General features: G+C 51.7%; 1 protein-coding gene across 4 annotated transcripts in view; it reads right to left on the bottom strand.

Annotated features, from left to right (window-relative positions):
* Nucleotides 1–15,132, bottom strand: part of LOC116940949 (transient receptor potential cation channel subfamily M member 7-like) — a 63,203-nt gene that overhangs the window by 9,800 nt on the left and 38,271 nt on the right. For 2 of the 4 annotated variants that reach the window (XR_012941947.1, XM_032951374.2), the window contains 13 exons: nucleotides 14,069–14,297; nucleotides 13,433–13,585; nucleotides 12,794–12,943; nucleotides 11,967–12,095; nucleotides 10,990–11,238; nucleotides 10,535–10,709; nucleotides 9,668–9,809; nucleotides 9,073–9,272; nucleotides 6,750–6,882; nucleotides 4,071–5,491; nucleotides 3,275–3,369; nucleotides 2,747–2,861; nucleotides 193–278 (listed from right to left, as the gene is read on the bottom strand). Coding sequence is in view for 3 of the 4 variants with exons in the window: in XM_032951374.2 (XP_032807265.1) it covers nucleotides 193–278; nucleotides 2,747–2,861; nucleotides 3,275–3,369; nucleotides 4,071–5,491; nucleotides 6,750–6,882; nucleotides 9,073–9,272; nucleotides 9,668–9,809; nucleotides 10,535–10,709; nucleotides 10,990–11,238; nucleotides 11,967–12,095; nucleotides 12,794–12,943; nucleotides 13,433–13,585; nucleotides 14,069–14,297 (3,277 nt within the window). In the remaining variant the exon portion in view is untranslated. Of the gene's footprint in view, nucleotides 1–192; nucleotides 279–2,746; nucleotides 2,862–3,274; nucleotides 3,370–4,070; nucleotides 5,492–6,749; nucleotides 6,883–9,072; nucleotides 9,273–9,667; nucleotides 9,810–10,534; nucleotides 10,710–10,989; nucleotides 11,239–11,283; nucleotides 11,472–11,966; nucleotides 12,096–12,793; nucleotides 12,944–13,432; nucleotides 13,586–14,068; nucleotides 14,298–15,132 lie in introns of those variants that run through there. The other 2 variants (XM_032951384.2, XM_032951394.2) reach the window with 2 other exon arrangements.

Raw genomic sequence — 15,132 nt, 5'->3', positions numbered from 1 at the left:
TCTGAGGCCTGACGCAGATCAGGCGCGTCGCGAGCAATTTGGCCGTAGATGTGGGAAATATGCGGGAAGAGGAACCGACAGAACCGATCCGGGCACCAACAGCGAAGTCAAACACAGTCACATCTGAACACGCCAGCGTAGTCTCAATAGAGGCTCTGGTGGTGCCCGTGCCTGTGTCGAGGGCAGGGTTACCTGCAAGAGAGGCACGCGGGAGTTCTCCCGTAAATAGGTGAACGGGCCAGAATGGGTGCCCATCAGGTCGGGGCTCAGGCTCGAAGCTGCAGGGCGCAGAGAGAGGAGAGTTAATTATTCAACAAATCAACTCGATGCATGGAAATATGTTCGAAACGGGGCACATCACAATAAATATACAATTCATCACGATTAGCCATGGTCAACGCTGGATGAAAACCGACCCAAGCCGTCGCCGTCTCTCACGATCCAATCCACGTGACGCCTGTGCACGAACAGACTTCATCGCTGCGTCTGCACGCTGGACCTCCGCTGGGGTGCGTTCGTCCCCGTGGTTGGCACATGGTCGTTATTCTAGACCATCGATCATCATGCCTTATAGCGACGGGTCCTGTCAAAGCCCACTGACTTTTATTAACAGACAATAATGATGTCAATGATGATGTCAATGATGATGTCAATGATGATGTCAATGATGATGTCAATGATGATGTCTCTACATAGTTTATGTTCAACGATCCATGTGTTGATTTTTGTCTCTCAGTACAGTATAAGTATTTCACATTTATTATATTGCACTCAAACTGAGCATGCATCAAGAGTAAATGTCTAATAATCTGATGGTTGTGATGATATCATTCCCGGTGGCAGGATGACTCAGCCGACCATCCCTGCAAAGTGTATAAAATGAATACTGCTTTGTGGAAAGGTAACAGTTTTCCCTTGGAGACGCGGAGTGGTAATGATAATGATGGTGAGTGCTGCCGGATAACTCCTAGATGAAAGACACCCCTTGTGCTTGTGAAACGATAGCGGGTGAGAGCAGGTGACTCCTGGACATCTGTGAAAAAGAGCTTTACAGCCCATCGGATTCCTCCAGCATGAATACAGTGAGGGAAAAAAGTATTTGATCCCCTGCTGATTTTGTACGTTTGCCCACTGACAAAGTAATGAGCAGTCTATAATTTTAATGGTAGGTTTATTTGAACAGTGAGAGACAGAATAACAACAAAACAATCCAGAAAAACGCATGTCAAAAATGTTATAAATTGATTTGCATTTTAATGAGGGAAATAAGCATTTGACCCCCTCTCAATCAGAAAGATTTCTGGCTCCCAGGTGTCTTTTATACAGGTAACGAGCTGAGATTAGGAGCACACTCTTAAAGGGAGTGCTCCTAATCTCAGCTTGTTACCTGTATAAAAGACACCTGTCCACAGAAGCAATCAATCAATCAGATTCCAAACTCTCCACCATGGCCAAGACCAAAGAGCTCTCCAAGGATGTCAGGGACAAGATTGTAGACCTACACAAGCCTGGAATGGGCTACAAAACCATTGCCAAGCAGCTTGGTGAGAAGGTGACAACAGTTGGTGCGATTATTCGCAAATGGAAGAAACACAAAAGAACTGTCAATCTCCCTCAGCCTAGGGCTCCATGCAACATCTCACCTCGTGGAGTTGCAATGATCATGAGAACGGTGAGGAATCAGCCCAGAACTACACGGGAGGATCTTGTCAATGATCTCAAGGCAGCTGGGACCATAGTCACCAAGAAAACAATTGGTAACACACTACGCCGTGAAGGACTGAAATCCTGCAGCACCCGCAAGGTCCCCCTGCTCAAGAAAGCACATATACATGCCCGTCTGAAGTTTGCCAATGAACATCTGAATGATTCAGAGGACAACTGGGTGAAAGTGTTGTGTCAGATGAGACCAAAATGGAGCTCTTTGGCATCAACTCAACTCGCCGTGTTTGGAGGAGGAGGAATGATGCTTATGACCCCAAGAACACCATCCCCACCGTCAAACATGGAGGTGGAAACATTATGCTTTGGGGGTGTTTTTCTGCTAAGGGGACAGGACAACTTCACCGCATCAAAGGGACGATGGACGAGGCCATGTATCGTCAAATCTTGGGTGAGAACCTCCTTCCCTCAGCCAGGGCATTGAAAATGGGTCGTGGATGGGTATTCCAGCATGACAATGACCCAAAACACACGGCCAAAGCAACAAAGGAGTGGCTCAAGAAGAAGCACATTAAGGTCCTGGAGTGGCCTAGCCAGACTCCAGACCTTAATCCCATAGAAAATCTGTGGAGGGAGCTGAAGGTTCGAGTTGCCAAACGTCAGCCTCGAAACCTTAATGACTTGGAGAAGATCTGCAAAGAGGAGTGGGACAAAATCCCTCCTGAGATATGTGCAAACCTGGTGGCCAACTACAAGAAACGTCTGACCTCTGTGATTGCCAACAAGGGTTTTGCCACCAAGTACTAAGTCATGTTTTGCAGAGGGGTCAAATACTTATTTCCCTCATTAAAATGCAAAACAATATATAACATTTTTTGACATGCGTTTTTCTGGATTGTTTTGTTGTTATTCTGTCTCTCACTGTTCAAATAAACATACCATTAAAATGATAGACTGATCATTTCTTTGTCAGTGGGCAAACGTACAAAATCAGCAGGGGATCAAATACTTTTTTCCCTCACTGTAAATATTCCGATTGATTCTGAAGCTTCCAGGGCCCCCCGCTGGTGGGAGCGCGACTCACGCGGTGCCGACGCCGGGGGAGGCGCCGCTCCGACCTGCCGCTCCGTCCCGGCGCCCGACGCCGCGGCCGCGGGATTCTCGAGCGCAGGCCCCGTCTCATCACCACCGGTCGCTTCCTACACACAATCGTGCGGCACAGGATCACGAGGTCCACTCGAGTGTCATCCATTTTAGGGCAACTGTCACCGGCGACGCGTTTACCCCGGGCAACTTGCGCAGCAAGTTCTGTCTTGTTAAGCAAAGGAAAAAGGGTAAGGCTACTGCCGATGGAGAAGCTTGGTCTAAATTTACCCTCGTGTAGGACTGAATTTCTCGGGTCGCCGGTAGACTGCAAAAGGGACGCCACAGCCACTGCAGGAAGTATACTGGATGCGGTGTGCACTATCATTGTGGAATTAAGGCCCCATTCTTCTTCATCTTTCGTATGGCTGATGTAAATGCAGAGCAATAACTACAATTTCACATTCAGGTGGTCAAGCCAGGCCCCATTAATGTGGCACAAGCGGAAGGGGGAGGACGCGTGACCGACCTGCGCCTCGGCGGGCTTGCAGTCTGTGACGTCGACGCACTCCTCGAACCTGGCCTGCCTCTGCAGGCTCACCCTCCTCGAGTCGGCGGCCGGACCTGCAGCGCAGAGCGCAGTGCCGTGCAAGCGTGCGGCGGAGCGACGATCACAAACACGGTCAACCGATGCAAACGGCTGACAAGTTAAAACGGAGCGTCGTTAAATTGCAATGCACGGATCAAATGCAAGATTTGTGTGGAAGCCGGCGCAAGTGACGATCAAGGTTCTGTCCTGTGACCTCAACCCCTCATTGGCACCTGACCCACGCATCTCCAAACCTTCAGCAAAAAGAAAAAAATCAACAATCTCTTTGTTTTGTTTAAAATAACATTACGAGATGTAAAGATTGTTAACTGCAGCACCAACGAGAATAACCGTGAAATTTAACATCCTGTGAAAATCTCAACCAACAGTTGTTAGGCATGTGCTTGTTTTGTGAAATAACATATCATCCAGAGCAGCGTCGTGTCATCAAGAACAATGTGAAACTTCAGCACCAAATTAATAAATACCATGTTATTCGTAAATACGGAAGAAAATCATCAAAACATTGTTAGCAGCTCATTTTCTCATCTCTCGTTCAACAAATCGTCGTCGCATAGAGCGTAAGCGGGAAGGCAGAGCGCAGAGCGGTGACAGGGAGGGGGTCATGCCAGGAGGGGGCGGTGGTGGGGCAGGGAAACAGCTGAGAGGGTGCACGGGAGGAGGTTCTGATCCGGCGTTATTAGACAACGAGCGACGTGTGTTGGTTGACGCAAACCTTTGGCCTTTCTCGACCTCGAGTGTTCATTATTCATCCCTGCCCCATGTTCGACTGGCAGCGCCAACGTGTGCATCTTCACGGCCTCCCCTTGCTCGGTCGGACTCCTCAGCCGCTCCGGCCGCTGGAGGCCGCCCCCGGGCACCGCCCCCGCCCCTGTCCGCTCCCGTGGGCTCTCGTCGGACGCCTGCGAGCCTTGGCTGGTGGCCGCCAGCGTGAGACGGTTCTTGACCTCGACGAGCAGGCCTTCCGTCTTGTAGACGTTCACGGCCGGCCCCGCGGTGATCACCGGCCAGGGCGCCTTGCTGCGGCCGCACCCGCACACTTCGTCCCCCTCGGGCCGTGAGAATGCGCGGTTCACGTAGCCCCCCGGGGGGTCCTCGCTGTCTTCGCTGCGGTGAATCTGCACGGATCCCAGGCTCCCGGGGGAGTTGTCCCACGGGAGGAACTTACCCTGGGTCCGGCGGCCGAAGAAAGACGAAAACTTCCAGCGGTCGCTGCGGTTGCTCTTGCTCGTCGCTTTCCCCTGCTGGGGGACGGAATTGGTGGCCGACGGCTGCTGCTCCCGCATTAGCGGGGCCGTGCTGCTGCTCATGAAGCTAGGCATGGACGACACGTTACTACGCGGGGAGGCCAAGCCGCCGCCCGGCTGGGCCTGCTGAGACACGCTGGGCAGTGGCAAGGACAGCTGCCGGTGTTTGCTAGCGGTAAGGCTGCTGGGGTACGCAGGCTGGCTGGAAGGCAGGGATGAGAATGGGGACAGCTGACGGGGAGTTAGTATCAGCGGCAAAGCGTTGCAAGCCAGCGTACCTGATGGGGTGTCCTTCTCGTGAGACAGCGAGCGCTGCCAGCCGAACCTGGCCGGGCCGCGCCTCCTCAGAGACGAGAACCGCTGGAAGAAATCCTGGTCGGCCAGCGACGCCCTCCCGCTGCCTCCGTCCCCGGACTCGATGCCCAGCTCCATCCTAATGTCCCTCAGCTCCTCCCTGCGCCCCACGGAGTCCTTCCGACGGGCGCCGGTCCTGACCCACTCGGCCGCCGTCTCCCCCGCCGCCGGCCCTTTGGATCCCGCTGGCGTGAAGTCAGAGCCCCGCACGGAGCGGCGGCCTTGCACGCCGCTATACCAGAATGCCGGGGGAGAGCTGGAGTGGAAGTGGGGACGGCTGTCGGCCCTGGCGCTGGCGGGATGGCCGGGGGGTGGAAGCTGCCGGTTCGAATGTGCCCCGATGCTGTGGGGGGCCTGGCGGGAGATGGCGGGGTCCGTGTCGCGGTCCAGGGCCGAGAGGACGCGTAACGTGTCCACGGTGAGGGCCGACAGGTCCTGCAGGTGGCCGAGCTGCGTGTCCAGGCTATGCAGGCTCTGCTTGATACAATAGACGCGCTCGCTCACCTCGCGCAGCTGGAGGGACATGCCCTCCACCCTGTGGGGGGAGCACGTGGGAGCGAGGGGGGGGGGGCAGAGTGCACGGGAGAGCGAGAGGGCGACAACACAGGTGAAAATAATAACACGACAGATCGTTACTTTTATACAAAAGCATAACATTGATTCATGAGTAAAATACTTCATGAGTAACAAGGTCAGAGTCCATTTAAATCGACTTTTTCTTAAACGTAACCTCGAAAAAACAAAAAACGACATGAATGTGAATCCTCGAGTGCAGAGGCCTCAACGTGCACAAAGCCTGGCACAAGCGTTGTGGTGATGTCACTGCCACTTAGTAGTGAATGGCAGATGTTGTTGCAGAGGATGTTATGTACCTTAAGCACTGAACGTGATTAAGAATGATCCAATAACTATACAATTATCTCCCATTGACTGTACAGAAAACATCTAAATGTTTGTGTTTAGTGAACATATAAAGATGGTAGATGGCACTAAATAGCAGCGTTTTCAGCATACACAGTTAACGGCTTTAGAGCAACTCAATACAATGAATCACTTTAACAGCTGAGGGTGATGCCCTTTGCTAATTTGCTCAAGGAATGACGCTTTCAGTTCCGGCTGTGTTCTAGCACAGGGGAGGTCAACATGCAGGCCTCAAACACAGAGGCTCTGGGGAGGCCAATGCCAGGATCAAGGGTAAAGAGATTAGAGTGTGGAGCCAAAGGTCACAACTCACTCGGGCACGACAGAGCAATCATCGCTGACAGCCATCACAGGCAGCGTTTGCCGCACTATTTCCTGTTACAAAAAACAAATTCGTTGCCCAAATCTGATTGCTGTTTTCCGTTTTAGTCGGCCAGTGGGATGGCAACTTCCAATCAGAGCCGAGAGGTTGCACGACTACCCGAGGATGTATTTTCTGAAGATAAATCATCATTCATAAAAAAACTTTTCAACAAACTATTTTTAATGTTTTATCATGAAACGCCATTGTGACACCAGGTTGCCACACGGATGCCCACAGTCACAAAAGCGTTGTCAGATAGAAGCATGGGGGTCACACTGATCGTTCGGTGAGCAGGGACAAGACGCGCCGGCACGTGCTCGGGTCAGGGTGCAGAGCTGAGCCACTTGGTATGTACGTTTAATTTTTTTCCCACCATACGTAGCCAACCGTACTAGTCGGAGGTGGTGTGGAAGGACAATAAACGAAAGCACAAAAATCAGTTCTAGAGAAATGAGTGGTGGGATCTGGGCGGAGGCCAGTCGGCGTGCGGGGCCCGTGGGGTGGTCACCTCTCGCTGGTGACGCGGATCCTCTCCTCGCTGCTGCAGTGCAGGGTGTCTTGCTTGCCGTGGAAGTAGAGGTCCACGCAGTGCTCCTCGAACTCGTGCAGCTTCTTCTCGTCCTCCTCCGTCAGGTACAGCTCTGTGCACACGTCCGTCCCGGCACCGACGAGCTAGCGCGATCACAATGCTCGGTCAATCGACCCAGCGTCCCTTACTTACAGAGACAACAAACAGGTGAAGCACCGTCCATCGTTGTACCGCATCACTCTCCGAGCCTTCACCGACCTGCACTGACCAGCGTGGTAAAGGATGATCAACTAACCCCCATGGCTCAAACGGCGTGTGGAGGTCCTCATCCAGCAGTGGAACAATACGAATGATGGCCATGCACAAGAGCCCACTCGGTCGTGGAGTCTCTTCCTCGACAGAGACGTAGGTGTCAATTAGTGGAGCAGAAACAGTGAACAATGTCCAATGGAAAACGAAGCAACACGTCTCGGACCATTTTCGTGAGCAGAAGAGAGATTTAAACACAGTAGGACCAATACTTATGCCGTGGCTGATCATTATTTTAATGCGGCTGGCTCACACGAAATCTATTTCTCTAAGATGATGGTACTTTGCAAGCCGACTGGCTATCAACAAAGATTAGTTCATGAAGCCATCCATATATACAGACAGACAATTTCAACTGAGAGGATGGTTATAAACTCAGCAATCATTGGAAAGATGTCATCAACCACTTTGGGTCATGACTTGATTTGTGTTTTCTTGTCAACCTCCACCGTCAGCAGTGTGGGTATGTGGAGCGAGGTGCAATGATTGCCTGGCAGCCCTTTGATTGGTGTAGACCCGCTGTGTTGGCGTTGCTTTCTCCCACATTAACATCAGCTGCCCTGCCCAAGCTGCTGACACACTTGGGCTACGCCCATCTCTAAACCTTTATAAACAGTTTGCCTTTAGAGGCTAACCCCCCTTTTCCTGATGACGACCGCTTGTGTTGCGATCGAAGCGTCGTGGTATTTTGTTTAAATTTAAATTTTATTTTTTATTACCGAAAGAACCAGAATAAGTCTACATTATAGACTGCCAGTACGCTCACTCAGGTTAATAACCATTGCTAGTCTACATTATAGACTGCCAATATGCTCACCGAGGTTAAGAACCAGGCTACAGTCTACATTATAGACTACCAGTACACACTCCGATTAAGAGCCAGTCTACAGTAGTGTTTTTTCGTGTTTTTATTTTTTATTTTTATTCACTTAATTTTTATTATAATTTTTCTATCTACGTGACTTTACCAAAATAACCAAAGCATAAGGTCCAAAGTGTAAACAAAACAACACAGAAAACACCATTTGCCCTATGTGCAATGCGAGCAAATATTGTCACACACTAAACAATACATATAAAACAGTGATTAAACATTACATATTAAGTCATATATCATCAGGCGAGTTACATTTATATTGCACGGTAGCTGCACGAGATTGATTTGCAGCAAATGTTTAAATGTGATCGTAAGCCGAGGCAGCTCAATGGCACATTGCTGTGAACAATGTCACGGGATCTTTAATGTCCCCTCTTTACGATAGGCACAGTGCTTTGGTAAATCCGCCCAAAACTTGTGGGGCTGCCATGGGTGCTGCACCGTGCACCAAGCGGGAGGACGGCCGCTGTTTAGGGACTTTTCCACACCTACCAATGCAGGATCCTCCAGGCAAAGTGCTCTGAGAATGGGCGAGGCCTCAATGGATGAAGGAGGAACTGCTATTGTCACCATTTTGCTGCACCTGGTCATACGGCGCTGTTGACTGGTAAAGAGCTCCCATTCACAGGAGTTTGGTCATGAACTAAAATCCTGGCCAGGAGTTAACTCATTCCATCATCTCTGTAGGGCCAGCTAAACGAGGACCAGCTTGCAGGAACTCGACAGTGCTTGTCCTCTGGTGAGACTGCGGTTGGCGCCTTCCATAGCAATGCGGAATTTATATCATTGGCGCAGGGCTGCCAATAGAGATAAGTGCTGCTGCAATTCCCCTTTCACCGTGAAGTCACTTATACTTAAAAGTAACTGTGCACTAAAACAACCAAATTGGCAAGGTAGCAGCGGCAAGCTGGTCGCTCCGTAGGTTTTGCCAATGGCAACACTCTCTGCTGCTATAAAGTATGTATGTATGCTGAACTTCTTTCGCACCATACGTAGCCAAACGTGCCAATCGGAGGTGCGGTAGTGTGGGGCAGGGGATGAATTATTCCTGCACGTAACATCGGCGGCGGTCGCGAGAGGCGAGTTAAACGACACGGCAGGGGCGCGAGCACTGACTTAGCCAGCTCTGCTTGTCCTTGCGCTTGGCGGGGTTGCGCTTGCAGCGACGGCAGAGCTGCGAGGCGAACAGCGAGAGGTAGCTGAGCAAGATGAGCGGCGGCGGCAGGATGGGCTTCTGGTGGTAGTACATGGTGAAGTGGTAGCGATGAAACTTCCACAGCTTGTCCGAGATGTTCTTGGCCTCCAGGTAGATGTTACTGAGGTTGGGTGGGGAAGTGTCCAGGGAAGGGGAGACGGAGGGTTATTTAGTTCACGGCTAACATAACGATTCTCACCCCTTGTCACCAATCTCAGTTGCATATAGACTGTACAACGATTAAAATATTTAAATTTATTAAGGTTATGAAATTGTAGAATCACACGACTGTAAACAATTATAAACTGAAAGTAATGAATGATTATTCAAACAAGGCCATGTATTTCAAATTAATCTAAGATAACACTCGAATCAATTAAGTTTGAGCCATATTTATGCGCCGAGGGGTGTGGGCGCCATGGGTAGACTCTTCAACGATCGCACGCTGGGGGTTGATTCGCGCTGTTATTCCCCTTTGAATTTTTTCCACGGAAAATTTGGAATTTCCACACTCACTTGAAAAATGCGATGAGGAGGTTGACCATGATGATGTACTGCACGAAGAGGTAGACGGCTTGCAGGAAGGGAGTGATGAAGGCCCCCGTGGTGCACGGGGGATACTCATCGTCCGTGTTGTTCTTCATGATGTTCTCGCACGCTGCCGACACCGCCACACAGATGCACACAGAGATCCCTCATGTGGCCTTTAGTGTTGGGGCAAGTGCGGTTGGCGAGCGCCAATTAAAGGCCAGCACAGTGGCCAACACCATGCCCGGCCACCTCTGCCTACCCAGTGCGGAGGTTTATACACAGCACCAGGTGCTTCACTTCATGCTGGGTCGACCAAGGGGAGGTCCAGGACCGGTTCGGATATTGGTCACCGATGTTGGCTGTGAAGCGGGAATTAAACTCGGGTCACCGGGTTCGAAGCGCAGTGCGCTTATCACTGCACTATCCACTCCCCAGACAAACACAATGCGTGTTCATTAAGGTACGAGCATGGACAGCCGAATGCATACATGTGTACACACAGATACACAACAGTATCATTAAAAAATGACATCCTTTACCTGACTACAAAAGGATCACCGAGTCTCAAAGTCACTTTTTCAGAAAGGTCCTGCATAGGAATTTTTCCAGCTTTAAACACAGAGCAAGGGAGGAAGAGGAGACACCAATGGCTGGAAACCCCCAAAAGCAGCAACAGCGGTAAAAGAGCAGCAACCTCCACTGATGATAATAGAGGCCAAGGGGGTGATAATAGCTTCGAAACAGCAATTAACAAATGAACATCACGAGACACTTCAAACGTAACTTTAAGCGCGTTGCAATTGTTGTAATCACTGCGCGTTTTTAACACTCCGGTGACGCGACCATGGTTACCGTCGATCTCGGGCGCATACACCTCCCCGAAAATCATCCAGTAGGGCTGGAAGACGATGTTCCGGGCGAGGTACCAGGAGGGGTCGGCCTCCTTGAAGAGGATGGCCTGTCGCGCCACGCCAAAACTCAGCAGCACGATGGCCATGATGATCACGATGGAGAACATATTTGCCATCTGTACGCGCGCGCACGTAGGGAGGGAGGGAGGGATCGCGTGAGGCCGTAAGAATGCGTGCGAAGGGTGCGCGCGAGATCCGGGGGGGGGGAGGGGGGGGGTTTGTGCGAGCACGGTGACCGATAGTGCGTGCGCAACGAGCAAGGGAGGCGGGGGCTGAAATAAGGAAGAAGAGATGACGAGGTTACATTCAATGTCGGCACGCATCACTCAACGCCCCAGGATCGCCGAACGCACGGTGTCAAGTGCAGCCGATGGTGCGAGGCTATGGTGGGCTCACCATCTTGCCAATCATCATGATGTACGGCCCCACGTTTTGGTTGACGGCGAAGACGTCGAGCAGCCGGACGTACCAAAAGATGACGTCCAGCGAGTACACTATCTTAGCCTCGATGAGGAGGTGCGATTGGGAGCGCAGGGCCACGGCAACGAAGAAGAGCAGGATGCCCAGCGAGTCGTTGATGTTCCAGTAGCCGTCCAGCCACACCTTGATCTTCTGACCAAACTTGCCCGGCTCCGACATGAAAATCTGAACGCCGACAGACGCGCCGGTCATGGCAGCGCACACTCGGGCGACTCCCGCAGCAGCCCCACGATGCGCATACACGGTCAACAAAGGAGAACAACGGCAAACTGGGCAACGCGCGGAAGAGACGGTGCCGTCATGGTGTAATAGATTCCTCATCAACAAGTAACCTGCCTTGGGTTTCTTGTGTGGCCCCAAAGAAGGCCTCTGCCCCAACTTGTATTGTCTTCAATCCTCTACCAGTGGAAGATCATTGAAGAACAGCAGACGAAGTAAACAAAACAATAAATAAATAAATGTTATTTATTTATCCAGGAAAGCCTCACTAAGTATCCAAATCATTTCTCAGCAGGGACTTTGAATTGGGATCGTTGTCCAATTCTTTTTTTTTTTAAAGCGGTGCTTTTCGAGTTGGGAGAAAACCACAGAAAACCCATGCATGCGAGGGGATAGGAAAACCAAAGTACGAACAGATGAGTCACAACCTCTCACTCTATGTGCTGACGCCTCCGAGTCACTCCGCAGCCCAGCGGCTTTGCGAGTTTCCCTGACCTACACGACCGGCCAAGAACCCTGCCTCTAACGGCCTGGACCACAGACGGCGCAACACGATGGGCCAAGCGGGAAATGTACTGGTTGTCCAGCTGCTGCCAACCACGTGACCGCGTGGCCCGCACTAGCCGGGCGGGGGTGGCGTCCGCTTGGCCCTCGGGACGGGCACCATCGCTCACCTCCCGCACGCGCTCGATGGCCGACATGAAGAGGTAGAGGATGACGAACCACTCCTGCACGGACGGCAGCTGCTGCAGCTTGACGAGCACCACGTAGGTGAAGAGCATCAGGAAGCCGATGTACGCCAGCTGGTGGGCGATACACGCATTGGACACGTGGACAAAGAGACGGAGCGCACTGAGGCACGCTGCACATACATACGGACGCTACACGCACACAAGTGTTAGACGCAAGGCACACGAGCACCACAACAACAAATATAAATAAATAAGTATATATATATGCCAGTCGAACATTTATATTAACATCGGGCAGTACCACTGGCCTTCACACTCCCGCAAATCTCAGAAACGTGGGAATTCAATTTTAATTTAAGAACAATCCACCATTGAATGGGGAGAGTTGCCCAAGTTGTGTTGTTGCAACAGGACTGTTTTGCAATCTATGAACCAAAATAAAACATTTTACGAGTCATATAAGCACTATTAACCTACTGTTTCATAAATGTGCATTACATAACAAGGACGAAGCTGTTTAAAACAGGTTACGCACGAGCTAAACCCTATAAACGTTCCGTGAGGCTTCTCTTCCAAACTTGTTGTTTTCAAACACAAGCCGGCACATACCACACATCAGTGGGAACGAATGGAATAAGGTTAAGAGTGACCACCATAACTTATGTACTTGGGGGGCAAGCTTTGTGGACGTGCCTCCACAATTTACACCCTTCATAAGGACCATCATATCCCTGCTTAGCTACTCCACACAGGTCACCTTTGCTCCTGTGAGCCCGGCCAGCGTGTGCTGTGCATCTGGCGCCACGCACCGTGTTGAACCAGAACTTGACGATGGGGGCGTGGTAGAACTCGTAGATGCGGCGGCTGAGCGAGAGTCCCGACGGCCGGATCCAGATGCCCTCCTCCTCCTTGTGGCCGGATTCTCCGCCGTCTGCCGCGCTGCCGTTGCTGAACACTTCCTGTGTTTTTGCGAGCGCCCGTTAGCAGAGCGGTTCAGCGTGCGGGCGTTGCACAGTGGACTCAGTTGCTCAGTATCACACGACGTTGTTGTTTTAAGGTAATGTTGCTCTACGAGACTAGTCTACGAACCCGACTGTCCTAAGCAATAAGATCCTGATGGCAAAAGATAACAATCGCAAAAACACTCGCCGGCTTAAACAACGTTGCTTGAAAGTATGCAGACCGCATATTTTTGAAAAAGTCACACATTATTTGACAACATCTCTAACCCACCTCCTCCACAGGCCAGGACACATTGCAATGAGCTTTTTTAATGTTGTGTCATGCATATCCAAGTAAAGACCACGACACCGCAACCAGTGGGGGGAGAGGGCATGGGTGGTATGGGCGGTGGTGACGGTGGTGGGAAACCGGCGATGGGACGCCTCTCACGCCACCCGGGGGTGGCGCTGGTTGGCAAGAGCTCGCGGGTGAGCGGCGGTGCTCACCATGGGAATGTCGCGCGTGGCGGCGGCGCGGTGCTCCCGCTCCTCCTGCCCCATCTGGTGCAGCTCCTCCGACTGCGGGATGTGAGACATCTCCGCCTTGCTCTTGTACTCCAGCATCAGGATGGAGGGTGGCATCAGGATGCTCAGAATCACCTGCGCGTGCGGGCACAGCGATACACCCAAAACACGAAACAAAGGTCTCGCATACAGTCTGAATGGACTGGTGGAGAAAGTGCCATTAGTGAGGACTTACGAAGGCCAGCGCGGTACATGACGGTGTGGTGGTGTAGCTAACACCACATCCGGCCACCTTTGTCTCCCCGCATGGTTAATGTTTGCACACCGTACTAGGTACTTACTTAAGGCCGAGTCGACTTAGGCGAGGCCCAGGACCAGTTCAGATATCTCTCGCCCCTGATATCAGCTGTGACTAGGAATACAACTTGGGGCCCGTTGGGCCCTAACCACACATATTTAATGAAAGGTCAAACCTCCGTCCATTTAGCCTCGCGGATTACTCGGGAACATGCTGTTAGTGTGGCGAGCGCCACGTACGCCTAACCGCCTTTGTCTCCCCGGCGCCAACGCTCACGCGCGCGGCACCAGACGTGAGCATGGCGAGCGCGCGATGCACACCTTGAACCAGGAGTTCTTGCGCATGTTGAGTCGGCCCATCCACATGTCGGCGAGCAGCATTTGCGTGCAGGTGTGCGCGACGAAAGGGCGGTGGCGCGACGACACGGCCAGCTTGAGGCACGTGAAGTTGCTCCAGTTGCGCAGCTCGTAGGTCAGCAGCTTCATAGCCATGCGCTCATCCTGCCGGAACGACTGGTCCAGCAAGTCCAGCGCCAGCTGGCCAAACTCTCTGAATGCGCGACACATATGCGGAGCACACACGCGCACACTAAGTCACTCGGGTTGTTAATGGACTTTCATTTTTGTTGAATAATTGATTACAAAAGTCATGGGATCGACGGTGGAAACCTGACAAATGAATCGATTGGCGGTGACCCGGGTCACCATCGTGACCCGGGGGTGCCAAAACCTCCATAACTCCGAAACCAGAAGGCCTATGACGACGGGAGATGTCACCGAGCCCGATACGCACGCCAAATATGGAAATAAAAAAAAACACGCAAAACACCCATAAACAAGGGGGGCTGCTGGGGATTTGTGCGTGGCAACGGCTGTTTATTGCTTGTTTTGAAAGTACATCAGGATGCTGGTCTGGTCATTCCCCAGCACGTTCTGTTTCTTACAGGGGCGGCCACCCTCCTTGTCTTTGGGAGCGAGACCACTTGGAGGCAATGGCGCACCAGGCGCTCTTTTGGTACGGCCGGCGGTCATGGTCGTGCTGGCGGGATCGACATCGTCGTCATCATCGCTCCCAGCGTCGCCCTCCGGCAGAACAGGGTAGTACCAGCGATGCTCCCGGGAAAAAAACCTTAAACTATGCCCGGCCCACCAATATTTTGCGGTGACCCGGGCTACCGCCAATCGATTCAAATGTTACGACTGATCGAACCGATTGGCATGTTCGACTGCGACTGTTTATGTGACGAGCCGAATGTATGAAGAATACATGAATAAAGCTAGGGCTCTTTGTTAGTGCTCTGCTAGATGAAGGCCACACGGCACCAAGTCGCTCACGGGGATTGTTGATCGTACTTCACCACGCTGGGTTGATAAACCAATAATCA

This window comes from Petromyzon marinus, chromosome 1, assembly GCF_048934315.1.
Source record: "Petromyzon marinus isolate PM22_M1 ecotype Great Lakes invasive population chromosome 1, UKy_Petmar_22M1.pri1.0, whole genome shotgun sequence".
NCBI classification, from domain to species: Eukaryota; Metazoa; Chordata; class Hyperoartia; order Petromyzontiformes; family Petromyzontidae; genus Petromyzon; species Petromyzon marinus.
Note: the sequence above shows the minus strand (reverse complement) of the source record. Positions and strands in the feature narration are given on the sequence as shown.